At 41.5% G+C, this 18,233-nt stretch overlaps 1 protein-coding gene across 3 annotated transcripts in view; it reads right to left on the minus strand.

Moving 5' to 3' along the window:
* The window catches only part of LOC138246477 (uncharacterized), a 194,570-nt gene that overhangs the window by 62,686 nt on the left and 113,651 nt on the right, over nucleotides 1-18,233 (minus strand). For all 3 annotated transcript variants that reach the window (XM_069201115.1, XM_069201116.1, XM_069201114.1), the window contains exons 15-16: nucleotides 10,901-12,124; nucleotides 3,707-4,927 (exon numbers count right to left, since the gene is read on the minus strand). In XM_069201115.1, coding sequence (XP_069057216.1) covers nucleotides 3,707-4,927; nucleotides 10,901-12,124 — 2,445 coding nt within the window. The remainder of the gene's footprint in view (nucleotides 1-3,706; nucleotides 4,928-10,900; nucleotides 12,125-18,233) is intronic.

Raw genomic sequence — 18,233 nt, forward strand, 5'->3', positions numbered from 1 at the left:
GTACCCCTTAATGATATCCTTAATGCCCCAGCATGTCTCATTCAGGGCACGAAGAAATGTGATCATATCACCACCGATCTTGATGGAATGGTATACTCCCCTTGATGGCCTGCACCATCTTCAAAACCGGCTGCATAATTTACAAAGCTATCATGAAACAATCCCCAACTTATCTCGCAGACATGCACATCGTCTCTGATGGTTCTTGGTATACCCTTAGAAAGGACAGTATCAGACAGTAGACCAAGAGGTGTAAAAAAGAACAGCGGCAGGCCTTTTCCATCTATGCACCTGGAATGTGTACTAATATCCTTGTACCCATCAGGACCACCACAGTGCTGCTCTTTGAAAAGTACTGCCGGAATGGTTTAACAGTCCACAAGCCAGCTGCATCTACTATCACAATGACTCAGAGATTTTCTTTGATCCTCTATTATCACTATTAAAATAGCATTAACATATATACATACACTCAAAGGTTTTCTCTGCATGGTTTCTGGTCACTCAGCTATGGCTTATGTATTGGTGCTATTTTTAAATTGTATTTTTGACTTCGCATTAGTGTCCACATAGTTCCTAATTGTGGCATCCCATTTATAATGACTTAAAAGATCACAACTATGGGGCGGACACATCTCACTGTAGGCATGCTTGGGACCTTCCGCTCGCTACATACAGACATTGCTGGATTGAGCCGCGAGTTGCATTGCAGATGGAAGACACAAGGAGAATGGCGCTTTTCTGGGACCACAGCTGTTGCACCACCATTGATGTATAACCGAAGATGTTACTTGTTTCGGCTGTGATTTAAGGAGGAAATCTGCAAAGCACATGTCTTTTCCATTCTCCAGGGAGCTGCCAGGTTTCTCACTGCAGTCTGTAAGCGCATATTGTCTGTCTAAAGCGTGATCATGTAAGGGGTCGAGGGTCACTGGGGCAGGCTCCCAGCGAGTGCTAGCTCTTTAGGTGCAAACTGTAGGAATATCTGCCAATAGCAGATTAAGCAGGTGCCTTCATAGTCTATAGAGCTGGTCTTGATATTGGAAATGCAGCAGCCCTATAACAGAGGCCTCAATTCCAGCTCTGGGATGGTTGACTCACCTCCACATATTCAAAAGGGGAAAAGACATCAGCAAATACATAATGATTTCCCCAGTGTATAGTGTATTGGTAAAGGTGTAGACAATGTTGCAAATGTTTACCTGTTGATCAAATTTCTGTTTACTATATTGTGTCATCATCAACCTCTATATTGAGTCGCTTGGCGCTCTACTTGCAGATAACAGCCACAGGATTCACCAATATGCCAATGATACACAACTCAAGTTGAAATTCTTCTAAGTTTAAGGAATAATTCCTTGCACACTGTCTGCACATCACCCTGCCCTTTATATCCAGCATCTACCTTAAGCTCAACACAACCAAGACGGAGTCCCTGTTATTTGGCAAGAACTTTTCCATCTATGCACCCAGGATCTTAAACAACATCCCTATATGTATCAGGGCCGACCAAGCCTTGATCCTGTTTAGGAAAGAGTTGAAGACCACCTCTTAAAAAAACACTCCAGTACAATGAATGATCCTTTTACAACCCAGCTTTCACGCCTATTACTCGTAGACTTCATGCTTGTCTTTAACCATATACAGTGATCTATTACCCTTTTGGTAGTTTCATGCTATGGCAGTACCATATTCATACATATGAACATAAGAACAAAAAACAGGAAATATTAAAAGCCTGGCTGCATGACATGATTCACTTGGGTTCACCCTGGACACCAATCTCACCCTCAAGGACCACATTGCAAAAAGAAATAAAAACAGCTTGTTACCAGCACTCTTGTCTAAAGAAGGTGAAACTGTTTCTTCAACAAAACGACTGCAGTTCAATCGCTCATACTCTTGTCTCCGAATGGTGGTAATGAACTAAATAATGGCTTTCCAGACTTCATCCTGGCACTCCATAATGAAATGTATTTCTCATCCAGGGCCTGAAGAAATATGATCATGTGAGCCCCATCTTGATGGACTACATTAAACTCATTTTGCCGGCCTGCACTATATTGAAAACCAGTTTAATGACTTACAAAGCCATCATGACACACACACCCCGCTTTTGTTGAGGACATGCTCACCATTTCTGATGGTCTTGGTATACCCACAGCCCAGACAGTATCAGACACTAGGCTAAAATGTGTAAAAAGAAAATAAAAAAAAAATCAGCAGCAGGCATTTTCTGTCTATGCACCAAGGATGTGGACCAGTATCCTTGTGTCCATCGTGACAACCTCAATGTTGCTCTTTGAAGAGTCCCAAGTCACAATGCTTTAACAGTCAACAAACCAGATGTGTCTCCTATCACACAATGACGCAGTGTTTTTCTTTGATCATGTATATGTCTCTGCTGCCTTTTGGCTAGGTTCTCACTATTGGAATAAAAACTTCATATTTGCATCCATAGGTATTTTCTGCATGCTGTCCGGTGCCACTGGCATGTGGTATGTGTTTTTTTTATTATTTTAATTTTGTTTTTTCTTACTTCGCATGAGTGACCAGACAGTTCCAAATTGTGGCATCCCATTTGTAATGACTTGAAAGATGACTGGGAATGGTAGAATAGCACAGAATAATAGGCACGACTAATGGCAATATCATTAATCCAAAAAGTCCTAGCTCAACTGTATTGACCAGTTTCACAATAACCTGTTGCAGGCTATTACAGGAGGGATATACTATCTAATAAACATAGACCAGTTTATGATCAATTTATGATCACCAAGTTAAGGATCAATTAGGCTCAGGTTAGGAAGTCAGCAAACAATTGACCTCTCCTGATAAATAATGATGAGGCAGGGTGGGCACTAGATAGGGGATGAAGCACAATGGCAATGACTTCAGAGGGAGTGGTAATCTAGCTTGTAGTGTCTTTGAGTTTTAAAGCATGTGAAAGAGAGGAAAGACTAAAGGAATATAATATATGTCCATCTCGTACACATTTTTAACTATACATCCAACGCATTTACCAGGTACATGGAGGAAATAGACATCTGCAACACACGTTTGCTGAGTTACCATTTAACCTCAGTTTACACTGTTGCATGTTTCATTTAGGGACCCGTCAATTACCCCTGGAGCCACCCGTGCAACAGGAGTACAGTGCTGGCTCAGAAAATCTGATGATGAAGCATGTCCACTGAGTGAGAGGGAGGGTTACCACCATCATTTAATAAATAGCAGGGCAGTACTTGGAAAGTGTTATATAACGAACAGGTATAACTATAGTTCTGAAGTCTAAATGAGTCCGGCACATCTCATGTTTCTCGTAGAAGCACCTAGTACTTTTTGCTGTGTACATCAGAGGACCGGATGTTTGCATCCAAAAATAATTAGGTATTTTATCAGCACTGATTTAATTTCATCTACCCAAAAAGAATGTGCTAGTATGTTAGTTAAAACCTAAATGTCTTTTCTTAGCAGTGGAACTCTGGTATTTTCACATTGATATTTGTTTCATTGCTTGAAGGTCAGTGCTCTGATGGACATTTCCTTTGAAAAACCTAAATGATAAACATACAATATTCGGATCATTGCATTTTTACAACTGTATTCCATGGCACGTTATTATAGTACTACTTTATAAAATATAGTGAACCATGCATCGCATGAAACACAGAAAAAAGGCAGTATATTGAAAAAAAGTATTTACCACCAATGGGATTTCCTGGCATTTCAATGGCAGGCTGCTCTGGATAACTGATAATCACGAGTCCAAATGGTGAACCGGGTGTTTCCACTATGTGGGTGGTAGGCTTGTTGCCAAACTCATATATTGCTGTGGCATAGTCAGTTCCAGGAATTGGTTTCCACTCAATATTAGAAAGTGATTTTCCATCAAAGGTAATTAGAGGCACTGCTGATATTTTCACTATGAGGATTGCCCGATTTTTTTCAACTTTGGGGTTACTTGTAACTTTATACTTGGGGGCATATCCCATAGCGTGTGGGATGTTGAGCAAGTAGGGTTCATATAACCTGTCCCCAATTTTCCCTGCTGTGCCGTAATATGTCACCTGGACCAGCTGATCAGCTGTGATGGAGAAAGTGGTCAATTCCGGTATTCCAATCTGGGTTACCTCTCCAGCTTTCAAGGTTTGGCTTTGCTTGTGGTCTCCTACTTGAAACTGTATATTAGTAGGCCGGGACGCAACAACAAACACCAGGTCAGTATTTCCTGGACTTGCCAATGAAGGGAAGAGGAATTCTTTTCCCCATTGGCTGACTGGATGAAGAGAAATAGTTACTTGATAGGATGGGGTGACTGTCTCAGGACTGCTATAGCCACTGAATACTGCAATGGGTTTTGTGGCAATGATTCTAGTGCCAGACAAATTGCCTTTGCTTTTCATGCGGATCACCTCAAAAGGTTTGAGGGAGGCAGTGATTTTAGTTCCTGGTTTGTACGTTTGTCCTTGGAAAACCACAGTTTCAGTCGGGTAGATGTCAACATTGTTTGGTTTTTGAAAATTGGCAATTGAAAACTCTTTATTATCATTTTCCGATTTCCCACGAGGTGTCAACACATAATACTCAACTCCATGTTGTTGTAAAGGAACAGGTTCAATGGTCTCAACACGGGAGTCTATGTGGAGGAAAACGTTCAGTGATATTGGGTTTGCTGATGTAATAATAAATGGAGCAGCTCCTGAATCTTTCTGCAGGATCCCAGGAGGAATAATGATTGTGATGGTGGTCGTCTGTCCCTTTTCTAGCGTCACTTCTTTCCTAAACTTGGCTGGTTCATAGATGATGGTGACAGTGGTTGGCTCCTGGGCAGTGACTTGGAACTCAAACTTCACAGGCTTCTCAGTATGGATTGTTGGGATGGGAATAACAAATTCCTTCCCCACAGGCACTGACGGATTTTCACCTAGAACAAAAAAGATCACATCATCACTGGCCTATCGCTCTCTATTGTAAATATTGTAATCTAGATGTATGTATCATTCACTTGGCAAATCACTCAGAAAAGCAAATACATGATAGACATAATGCTTGAGTAAATCATAGCCATCTCTAATTACACTGGGTAGCAATCAGGTCCATATTTATTTTTTTCAACTATAGCAAATATGTCTTGGCCTTTGCCAATAGGGGCTTTCCAGCCCCTATGTTTTTTTTCCATCTCATGTTTTTATGTTTAACTCTGAATGATTTAGCATTTTATTGCGGGACCTTTTCATATGACCAGTGGGCATGAAAAAGTAATAGTACAGCAAGACATTAGTCTGCAATATAGAAGTGAATTTCTGTTCAAGTCAAGGCTGTAATACACCCTGTTGTTCAGTAGTACAGTTATACATAAAGCTTTTTTACCATTCCAAGATGGCAGGCACGTTATTTGTAAATTTAGTTACTATTTTGAAGCTATAAAACAAGAACACAATTTGGACAATACCTTTCCAAGATGGCCATTCGCTGCTATATTTAATTTGTTTTATTTTCCATCATGTATTTTGTTAGTTGCTGCTTAGATTTAGTTTGTATTTAAACTGCAATAACTTTTCTATAGAACTGCATTAATAAGCAAAATAATTCTCCAAGCTATTACATTGTAATATGGCAGAAATGTTGTTTACATCAAGGTCATATTAGACAATAAGCTTAACTCTTTCAAACATTCTAATACATGCCAACTCTTTTCAATTCCTTTCAGTTTCCTTAGTACTAGATTTGTTAATTTCTGGCACTTGGCAACAAAGGGTGATTCTGCAATGAATAAGAAGTGATACCTGCTATGTATGTTGACATATATTTGTTGTTTTTTTGTAAACACCTTACATATTTTTATTTACTTTTTTGCCAATTTCTATGTTTTTTATGTACAGCGGAGTGTATGCCACTGAGATACAGCATTAGAGCTTTTTTTCAAAATTAATCACACATCCAGGAAATATTCAAAACTGAACAGTTGAATGTGTAGTTTTTGGCTTCTTTGGACAAGCTTTTTAAATTAATCATCTCATCATGATCTAGCAGGCTCTGTTAAGTGTATGGAAATAATTTTCAAATGTGTGCTTAAATTTATTAATTGACAATTGGAGTTCTAGAGTTATATTTGGGGAATTGTGAAAGCATTACTGAGATCCCACTGTATTATCTACATTCGAGTTGGGCAATTAACTTCTGCCTAGTCGGTCTTCTTTACTGGTAGAATGGAACCAATGAATGTAAGGGCCATTAGCTACCAGGTTCTTTTTGTCACCGGGTTACTAGGATATTAAAGTGAAATCTCAGCAATGATCACATAATGAGATCTCCATAATAGCTGATCACAATATTTCTAAACTGCATTGCATTGTACACCTTGCACTTATGGAACGGTTACTCTAAGTGAAGCAATTTTGAGTTGAGGCTTAGTCAGCCCGATAGAGCTGTGCAATTTATTAACGAAGAAAATAATATGGCAAAGAACTGCTTTTACGCCCTAAGTCAGCCTTCTGCAACTACATTGCTGACCTCATCACCTCCCTCGCCATAAAGTCCAACAACTGCATTTTCCTCAAGGACCTCAACTTCCATCTTGACAACCACAATGACATCAACAAAATCAAACTCTTCAACAGCAAGTACAACATCAAACTCACCCAACTCGTCCATGACCCCAAACACACCGCAGGCCACACGCTAGACTCCATCTTCACCTCCAGCAACCACTTCAGGTACAGCACACCATGGAAAATACCTGGACTGACCACTCCATTGTCAACTTCAACATCACAAGCTCACTGACCTCTGCTCCACTCTGCCCAACGCTCTCCACTGCAGCTGAGAAAAGTCTCAAATGACACATGAACCAATGTCCTCAATACCACCCCACTCTATCTCCTTTAACAATGTAGACTACACCATCAGAAACTTCAACAATTGGATCATGAGCTGCACCACCAGAGTTGCTTCTATCGACAACAACACAGAAGGTCCATAAAGCAGGCTAGCTGGTACACTTTGGACCTCAGAACTGCTAAACAACACTGTAACCCTGGACACCAACCTCACCCTCAAGAAACAAATTGCAAAAAAAAAAAAAACACACCCGGGTACCAGCTCCTCATTCTAAAGAAAACAAGTGCAGTTCAAGCCCTCATTTGTCTCTGGATAGTAATAAAGCCCTGCTTCATGGCTTTCCAGACTCCACCCTAGTACCCCTTAATGATATCCTTAATGCCCCTGCATGTCTCATTCAGGGCCCGAAGAAATGTGATCATATCACCACCGATCTTGATGGAATGGTAGACTCCCCTTGCTGGCCTGCACCATCTTCAAAACCGGCTGCATAATTTACAAAGCTATCATGAAACAATCCCCAACTTATCTCGCAGACATGCACACCGTCTCTGATGGTTCTTGGTATACCCTTAGCAAGGATAGTATCAGACAGTACACCAAGAGGTGTAAAAAAGAACAGCGGCAGGCTTTTTCCATCTATGCACCTGGAATGCGTACTAATATCCTTGTACCCATCAGGACCACCACAGTGCTGCTCTTTGAAAAGTACTGCCGGAATGGTTTAACAGTCCACAAGCCAGCTGCATCTACTATCACAATGACTCAGAGATTTTCTTTGATCCTCTATTATTACTATAAAAATAGCATTAACATATATACATACACTCAAAGGTTTTCTCTGCATGGTTTCTGGTCACTCAGATATGGCTTATGTATTGGTGCTAATTTTATATTGTATTTTTGACTTCGCATTAGTGTCCACATAGTTCCTAATTGTGGCATCCCATTTATAATGACTTAAAAGATCTCAATTACGGGGCGGACACATCTCACTGTAGGCATGCTTGGGACCTTCCGCTCGCTCCGTACAGACATTGCCGGATTGAGCCGCGAGTTGCGATGCAGATGGAAGACACAAGGAGAATGGCGCTTTTCTGGGACCACAGCTGTTGCTCCACCATTGATGTATAACCAAAGATGTTACTTGTTTCGGCTGTAATTTAAGGAAGAAATCTGCAATGCACATGTCTTTTCCATTCTCCGGGGAGCTGCCAGGTTTCTCACTGCAGTCTGTAAGCGCATATTGTCTGTCTAAAGCGTGATCATGTAAGGGGTCGAGGGTCGCTGGGGCAGGCTCCCAGCGAGTGCTAGCTCTTTAGGTGCAAACTGTAGGAATATCTGCCAATAGCAGATTAAGCAGGCGCCTTCATAGTCTATAGAGCTGGTCTTGATATTGGAAATCAGCAGCCCTATAACAGAGGCCTCAATTCCAGCTCTGGGATGGTTGACTCACCTCCACATATTCAAAAGGGCAAAAGACATCAGCAAATACATAATGATTTCCCCAGTGTATAGTGTATTGGTAAAGGTGTAGACAATGTTGCAAATGTTTAACTGTTGATCAAATTTCTGTTTACTATATTGTGTCATCATCAACCTCTATATTGAGTCGCTTGGCGCTCTACTTGCAGATAACAGCCACAGGATTCACCAATATGCCAATGATACACAACTCAAGTTGAAAGTCTTCTCTGTTTAAGGAATAATTCCTTGCACACTGTCTGCACATCACACTGCCCTTTATATCCAGCATCTACCTTAAGCTCAACACAACCAAGACGGAGTCCCTGTTATTTGGCAAGAACTTTTCCATCTATGCACCCAGGATCTTAAACAACATCCCTATATGTATCAGGGCCGACCAAGCCTTGATCCTGTTTAGGAAAGAGTTGAAGACCGCCTCTTAAAACAACACTCCAGTACAATGAATGATCCCTTTACAACCCAGCTTTCACGCCTATTACTCGTGGACTTCATGCTTGTCTTTAACCATGTACAGTGTTCTATTACCCTTTTGCTAGTTTCATGCTACGGCAGTACCATATTCATACATATGCACATAAGAACAAAAAACAGGAAATATTAAAAGGCAGGCTGCATGACATGATTCACTTGGGTTCACCCTGGACACCAATCTCACCCTCAAGGACCACATTGCCAAAATAAATAAAAACAGCTTGTTACCAGCACTCTTGTCTAAAGAAGGTGAAATTGTTCCTTCCACAAAACAACTGCAGTTCAATCACTCATACTCTTGTCTCCGAATGGTGGTAATGAACTAAATAATGGCTTTCTAGACTTCATCCTGGCACTCCATAATGAAATGCATTTCTCATCCAGGGCCTGAAGAAATATGATCATGTGAGCCCCATCTTGATGGACTACATTAAACTCATTTTGCCGGCCTGCACTATATTGAAAACCAGTTTAATGACTTACAAAGCTATCATGACACACACCCCGCTTTTGTTGAGGACATGCTCACCATTTCTGATGGTCTCGGTATACCCACAGCCCAGACAGTATCAGACACTAGGCTAAAATGTGTAAAAAAAAAAAATTCAAAAAAATCAGCAGCAGGCATTTTCTGTCTATGCACCAAGGATGTGGACCAGTATCCCTGTGTCCATCGTGAGAACCTCAATGTTGCTCTTTGAAGAGTCCCAACTCACAATGCTTTAACAGTCAACAAACCAGATGTGTCTCCTATCACACAATGACACAGTGTTTTTCTTTGACCATGTATAGGTCTCTGCTGCCTTTGGCTAGGTTCTCACTATTGGAATACAACTTCATATTTGCATCCATAGGTATTTTCTGCATGCTGTCCGGTGGCACTGGCATGTGGTATGTGTTTTTTTTACTATTTTAATTTGGTTTTTTCTTACTTCACATGAGTGACCAGACAGTTCCAAATTGTGGCATCCCATATGTAATGACTTGAAAGATGACTGGGAATGGTAGAATAGCACAGAATAATAGGCACGATTAATGGCAATATCATTAATCCAAAAAGTCCTAGCTCAACTGTATTGACCAGTTCACAATAACCTGTTGCAGGCTATTGCAGGAGGGATATACTATCTAATACACATAGACCAGTTTATGATCAATTTATGATCACCAAGTTAAGGATCAATTAGGCTCAGGTTAGGAAGTCAGAAAACAATTGACCTCTCCTGATAAATGTTGATGAGGCAGGGTGGGCACTAGATAGGGGGTGAAGCACAATGGCAATGACGTCAGAGGGAGTGGTAATCTAGCTTGTAGTGTATTTGAGTTTTAAAGCATGTGAAAGAGAGGAAAGACTAAAGGAATATAAGATATATCCATCTCGTACACATTTTTAACTATACATCCAACGCATTTACCAGGTACATGGAGGAAATAGCCATCTGCAACACACGTTTGCTGAGTTACCATTTAACCTCAGTTTACACTGTTGCATGTTTCATTTAGGGACCCGTCAATTACCCCTGGAGCCACCCGTGCAACAGGAGTACAGTGCTGGCTCAGAAAATCTGATGATGAAGCATGTCCACTGAGTGAGAGGGAGGGTTACCACCATCATTTAATAAATAGCAGGGCAGTACTTGGAAAGTGTTATATAACGAACAGGTATAACTATAGTTCTGAAGTCTAAATGAGTCCGGCACATCTCATGTTTCTCGTAGAAGCACCTAGTACTTTTTGCTGTGTACATCAGAGGACCGGATGTTTGCATCCAAAAAGAATTAGGTATTTTATCAGCACTGATTTAATTTCATCTACCCAAAAAGAATGTGCTAGTATGTTAGTTAAAACCTAAATGTCTTTTCTTAGCAGTGGAACTCTGGTATTTTCACATTGACATTTGTTTCATTGCTCGAAGGTCAGTGCTCTGATGGACATTTCCTTTGAAAAACCTAAATGATAAAAATACAATATTCGCATCATTGCATTTTTACAACTGTATTCCATGGCACGTTATTATAGTACTACTTTATAAAATATAGAGAACCATGCATCGCATGAAACACAGAAAAAAGGCAGTATATTGAAAAAAAGTATTTACCACCAATGGGATTTCCTGGCTCTTCAATGGAAGGCTGCTCTGGATAACTGATAATCACGAGTCCAAATGGTGAACCGGGTGTTTCCACTATGTGGGTGGTAGGCTTGTTGCCAAACTCATATATTGCTGTGGCGTAGTCAGTTCCGGGAATTGGTTTCCACTCAATATTAGAAAGTGATTTTCCATCAAAGGTAATTAGAGGCACTGCTGATATTTTCACTATGAGGATTGCCCGATTTTTTTCAACTTTGGGGTTACTTGTAACTTTATACTTGGGGGCATATCCCATAGCGTGTGGGATGTTGAGCAAGTAGGGTTCATATAACCTGTCCCCAATTTTCCCTGCTGTGCCGTAATATGTCACCTGGACCAGCTGATCAGCTGTGATGGAGAAAGTGGTCAATTCCGGTATTCCAATCTGGGTTACCTCTCCAGCTTTCAAGGTTTGGCTATGCTTGTGGTCTCCTACTTGAAACTGTATATTAGTAGGCCGGGACGCAACAACAAACACCAGGTCAGTATTTCCTGGACTTGCCAATGAAGGGAAGAGGAATTCTTTTCCCCATTGGCTGACTGGATGAAGAGAAATAGTTACTTGATAGGATGGGGTGACTGTCTCAGGACTGCTATAGCCACTGAATACTGCAATGGGTTTTGTGGCAATGATTCTAGTGCCAGACAAATTGCCTTTGCTTTTCATGCGGATCACCTCAAAAGGTTTGAGGGAGGCAGTGATTTTAGTTCCTGGTTTGTACGTTTGTCCTTGGAAAACCACAGTTTCAGTCGGGTAGATGTCAACATTGTTTGGTTCTTGAAAATTGGCAATTGAAAACTCTTTATTATCATTTTCCGATTTCCCAGGAGGTGTCAACACATAATACTCAACTCCATGTTGTTGTAAAGGAACAGGTTCAATGGTCTCAACACGGGAGTCTATGTGGAAGATAACGGTCAGTGATATTGGGTTTCCTGATGTAATAATAAATGGAGCAGCTCCTGAATCTTTCTGCAGCATCCCAGGAGGAATAATGATTGTGATGGTGGTCGTCTGTCCCTTTTCTAGCGTCACTTCTTTCCTAAACTTGGCTGGTTCATAGATGATGGTGACAGTGGTTGGCTCCTGGGCAGTGACTTGGAACTCAAACTTCACAGGTTTCTCAGTATGGAATGTTGGGATGGGAATAACAAATTCCTTCCCCACAGGCACTGACGGATTTTCACCACCTAGAACAAAAAAGATCACATCATCACTGGCCTATCACTCTCTATTGTAAATATTGTAAACTAGATGTATGTATCATTCACTTGGCAAATCACTCAGAAAAACAAATACATGATAGACATAATGCTTGATTAAATCATAGCCATCTCTAATTACACTGGGCAGCAATCAGGTCCATATTTATTTTTTTCAACTAAAACAAATATGTCTTGGCCTTTGCCAATAGGGGCTTTCCAGCCCCTATGTTTTTTTTCCATCTCATGTTTTTATGTTTAACTCTGAATGATTTAGCATTTTATTGCGGGACCTTTTCATATGACCAGTGGGCATGAAAAAGTAATAGTACAGCAAGACATTAGTCTGCAATATAGAAGTGAATTTCTGTTCAAGTCAAGGCTGTAATACACCCTGTTGTTCAGTAGTACAGTTATACATAAAGCTTTTTTACCATTCCAAGATGGCAGGCACGTTATTTGTAAATTTAGTTACTATTTTGAAGCTATAAAACAAGAACACAATTTGAACAATACCTTTCCAAGATGGCCATTCGCTGCTATATTTAATTTGTTTTATTTTCCATTATGTATTTTGTTAGTTGCTGCTTAGATTTAGTTTGTATTTAAACTGCAGTAACTTTCCTTTAGAACTGTATTAAAAAGCAAAATAATTCTCCAAGCTATTACACTGTAAAATGGCAGAAATGTTGTTTACATCAAGGTCATATTAGACAATAAGCTTAACTCTTTCAAACATTCTAGTACATGCCAACTCTTTTCAATTCCTTTCAGTTTTCTTAGTACTGGATTTGTTAATTTCTAGACTTGGCAACAAAGGGTGATTCGGCAATGAATAAGAAGTGATACCTGCTATGTATGTTGACATATATTTGTTGTTTTCTGTAAACACCTTACATATTTTTCTTTACTTTTTTGCCAATTTCTATGTTTTTTATGTACAGCGAGGTGTATGCCACTGAGAGACAGCATTAGAGCTTTTTTTCAAAATTAATCATGCATCCAGGAAATATTCAAAACTGAACAGTTGAATGTGTAGTTTATGGCTTGTTTGGACAAGCTTTTTAAATTAATCATCTCATCATGATCTAGCAGTCTCTGTTAAGTGTATGGAAATAAGTTTCAAATGTGTGCTTAAATTTATTAATTGACAATGGGAGTTCTAGAGTTATATTTGGGGAATTGTGAAAGCATTACTCAGATCCCACTGTATTATCTATATTTGAGTTGGGCAATTAACTTCTGCTGAGATGAGTTAAAATAAATACTGAATTTTTCTAGTCTGTCTTCTTTACTGGTAGAATGGAACCAATGAATGTAAGGACCATTAGCTACCAGGTTCTTTTTGTCACAGGGTTACTAGGATATTAAAGTGAAATCTCAGCAATGATCACATAATGAGATCTCCATAATAGCCGATCACAATATTTCTAAACCAGATTGCATTGTACACCTTGCACTTGTGGAACGGTTACTCTAAGTGAAGCAATTTTGAGTTGAGGCTTAGTCAGCCCAATAGAGCTGTGCAATTTATTAACAAAGAAAATAATATGGCAAAGAACTGCTTTTACGCCCTAAGTCAGCCTTCTGCAACTACATTGCTGACCTCATCACCTCGCTCGACATAAAGTCCAACAACTTCATTTTCCTCAAGGACCTCAACTTCCACCTTGACAACCACAATGACATCAACAAAATCAAACTCTTCAACAGCAAGTACAACATCAAACTCACCCAACTCGTCCACGACCCCAAACACACCGCAGGCCACACGCTAGACTCCATCTTCACCTCCAGCAACCACTTCAGGTACAGCACACCATGGAAAATACCTGGACTGACCACTCCATTGTCCACTTCAACATCACAAGCTCACTGACCTCTGCTCCACTCTCCCCAACGCTCTCCACTGCAGCTGAGAAAAGTCTCAAATGACACATGAACCAATGTCCTCAATACCACCCCACTCTATCTCCTTTAACAATGTAGACTACACCATCAGAAACTTCAACAATTGGATCATGAGCTGCACCACCAGAGTCGCTTCTATCAACAACAACACAGAAGGTCCATAAAGCAGGCTAGCTGGTACACTTTGGACCTCAGAACTGCTAAACAACACTGTAACCCTGGACACCAACATCACCCTCAAGAAACAAATTGCAAAAAAAATAAAAACAGCCGGGTACCAGCTCCTCATTCTAAAGAAAACAAGTGCAGTTCAAGCCCTCATTTGTCTCTGGATAGTAATAAAGCCCTGCTTCATGGCTTTCCAGACTCCACCCTAGTACCCCTTAATGATATCCTTAATGCCCCTGCATGTCACATTCAGGGGCCGAAGAAATGTGATCATATCACCATCGATCTTGATGGAATGGTAGACTCCCCTTGCTGGCCTGCACCATCTTCAAAACCGGCTGCATAATTTACAAAGCTATCATGAAACAATCCCCAACTTATCTCGCAGACATGCACACCGTCTCTGATGGTTCTTGGTATACCCTTAGCAAGGATAGTATCAGACAGTACACCAAGAGGTGTAAAAAAGAACAGCGGCAGGCCTTTTCCATCTATGCACCTGGAATGCGTACTAATATCCTTGTACCCATCAGGACCACCACAGTGCTGCTCTTTGAAAAGTACTGCCGGAATGGTTTAACAGTCCACAAGCCAGCTGCATCTACTATCACAATGACTCAGAGATTTTCTTTGATCCTCTATTATTACTATAAAAATAGCATTAACATATATACATACACTCAAAGGTTTTCTCTGCATGGTTTCTGGTCACTCAGATATGGCTTATGTATTGGTGCTAATTTTATATTGTATTTTTGACTTCGCATTAGTGTCCACATAGTTCCTAATTGTGGCATCCCATTTATAATGACTTAAAAGATCTCAATTACGGGGCGGACACATCTCACTGTAGGCATGCTTGGGACCTTCCGCTCGCTCTGTACAGACATTGCCGGATTGAGCCGCGAGTTGCGATGCAGATGGAAGACACAAGGAGAATGGCGCTTTTCTGGGACCACAGCTGTTGCACCACCATTGATGTATAACCAAAGATGTTACTTGTTTCGGCTGTAATTTAAGGAAGAAATCTGCAATGCACATGTCTTTTCCATTCTCCGGGGAGCTGCCAGGTTTCTCACTGCAGTCTGTAAGCGCATATTGTCTGTCTAAAGCGTGATCATGTAAGGGGTCGAGGGTCGCTGGGGCAGGCTCCCAGCGAGTGCTAGCTCTTTAGGTGCAAACTGTAGGAATATCTGCCAATAGCAGATTAAGCAGGCGCCTTCATAGTCTATAGAGCTGGTCTTGATATTGGAAATGCAGCAGCCCTATACCAGAGGCCTCAATTCCAGCTCTGGGATGGTTGACTCACCTCCACATATTCAAAAGGGCAAAAGACATCAGCAAATACATAATGATTTCCCCAGTGTATAGTGTATTGGTAAAGGTGTAGACAATGTTGCAAATGTTTAACTGGTGATCACATTTCTGTTTACTATATTGTGTCATCATCAACCTCTATATTGAGTCGCTTGGCGCTCTACTTGCAGATAACAGCCATAGGATTCACCAATATGCCAATGATACACAACTCAAGTTGAAAGTCTTCTCTGTTTAAGGAATAATTCCTTGCACACTGTCTGCACATCACCCTGTCCTTTATGTCCAGCATCTACCTTAAGCTCAACACAACCAAGACAGAGTCCCCGTTATTTGCCAAGAACTTTTCCATGTATGCACGTAGGATCGTAAACAACATCCCTATATGTATCAGGACGGACCAAGCCTTGATCCTGTTTAGGAAAGTGTTGAAGACCGCCTCTTAAAACAACACTCCAGTACAATGAATGATCCCTTTACAACCCAGCTTTCACGCCTATTACTCGTGGACTTCATGCTAGTCTTTAACCATGTACAGTGTTCTATTACCCTTTTGCTAGTTTCATGCTACGGCAGAACCATATTCATACATATGCACATAAGAACAAAAAACAGGAAATATTAAAAGGCAGGCTGCATGACATGATTCACTTGGGTTCACCCTGGGCACCAATCTCACCCTCAAGGACCACATTGCCAAAATAAATAAAAACAGCTTGTTACCAGCACTCTTGTCTAAAGAAGGTGAAATTGTTTCTTCCACAACACAACTGCAGTTCAATCGCTCATACTCTTGTCTCCGAATGGTGGTAATGAACTAAATAATGGCTTTCCAGACTTCATCCTGGCACTCCATAATGAAATGCATTTCTCATCCAGGGCCTGAAGAAATATGATCATGTGAGCCCCATCTTGATGGAATACATTAAACTCATTTTGCCGGCCTGCACTATATTGAAAACCAGTTTAATGACTTACAAAGCCATCATGACACACACCCCGCTTTTGTTGAGGACATGCTCACCATTTCTGATGGTCCCGGTATACTCACAGCCCAGACAGTATCAGACACTAGGCTAAAATGTGTAAAAAAAAAATCTAAAAAAAATCAGCAGCAGGCATTTTCTGTCTATGCACCACGGATGTGGACCAGTATCCTTGTGTCCATCGTGACAACCTCAATGTTGCTCTTTGAAGAGTCGCAAGTCACAATGCTTTAACAGTCAACAAACCAGATGTGTCTCCTATCACACAATGACTCAGGGGGTCATTCTGACCCCGGCGGGGGGCAGTCGCCGCCCGCCTGGCGGGAACCGCCATTTGGACGCTCCGCGGTCAAAAGACCGCTGCAGCCATTCCGACCTTCCCGAAGGGCCGGCGGGCGCTAACATTGTTAGTGCCCGCCGGCCCAGCGGGAAGGCGGCCTGCAACACTGAAGCCGGCTCCGAATGGAGCCGGCGGTGTTGCAGGTGTGCGACGGGTGCAGTTGCACCCGTCGCGCTTTTCACTGTCTGCTAGGCAGACAGTGAAAACCAGGCTGGGGCCCTGTTAGGGCCAGTGGCATGGGCAGTGCAGGGGCCCCCAGGGGCCCCTAGACACCCGTCACCGCCAGCCTCTTCCTGGCGGTGACAACCGCCAGAAACAGGCTGGCGGTAAGGGGGTCAGAATCCCCATGGCGGCGCTGCTAACAGCGGCGCCATGGCGGATTCGCCCAGCCGGGGGAAAACCGGCGGGAAACCGCCGGCCCCGGTTTTCTGACAGCGGCTTTACAGCCGCGGTCAGAATGGGCAAGGAAGCACCGCCAGCCTGTTGGCGGTGCTTCCGTCATTCGCGGCCTTGGCTGTCTTTGACCGCCAGGGTCGGAATGACCCCCTCAGTGTTTTTCTTTGACCATGTATAGGTCTCTGCTGCCTTTGGCTAGGTCCTCACTATTGGAATACAACTTCATATTTGCATCCATAGGTATTTTCCGCATGCTGTCCGGTGGCACTGGCATGTGGTATGTGTTTTTTTTACTATTTTAATTTTGTTTTTTCTTACTTCACATGAGTGACCAGACAGTTCCAAATTGTGGCATCCCATTTGTAATGACTTGAAAGATGACTGGGAATGGTAGAATAGCACAGAATAATAGGCACGACTAATGGCAATATCATTAATCCAAAAAGTCCTAGCTCAACTGTATTGACCAGTTCCACAATAACCTGTTGCAGGCTATTACAGGAGGGATATACTATCTAATACACATAGACCAGTTTATGATCAATTTATGATCACAAAGTTAAGGATCAATTAGGCTCAGGTTAGGAAGTCAGCAAACAATTGACCTCTCCTGATAAATGTTGATGAGGCAGGGTGGGCATTAGATAGGGGGTGAAGCACAATGGCAATGACATCAGAGGGAGTGGTAATCTAGCTTGTAGTGTATTTGGGTTTTAAAGCATGTGAAAGAGAGGAAAGACTAAAGGAATATAATATATATCCATCTCGTACACATTTTTAACTATACATCCGACGCATTTACCAGGTACATGGAGGAAATAGCCATCTGCAACACACGTTTGCTGAGTTACCATTTAACCTCAGTTTACACTGTTGCATGTTTCATTTAGGGACCCGTCAATTACCCCTGGAGCCACCCGTAAAACAGGAGTACAGTGCTGGCTCAGAAAATCTGATAATGAAGCATGTCCACTGAGTG

Source organism: Pleurodeles waltl, chromosome 7 (assembly GCF_031143425.1).
Source record: "Pleurodeles waltl isolate 20211129_DDA chromosome 7, aPleWal1.hap1.20221129, whole genome shotgun sequence".
NCBI lineage: Eukaryota > Metazoa > Chordata > Amphibia > Caudata > Salamandridae > Pleurodeles > Pleurodeles waltl.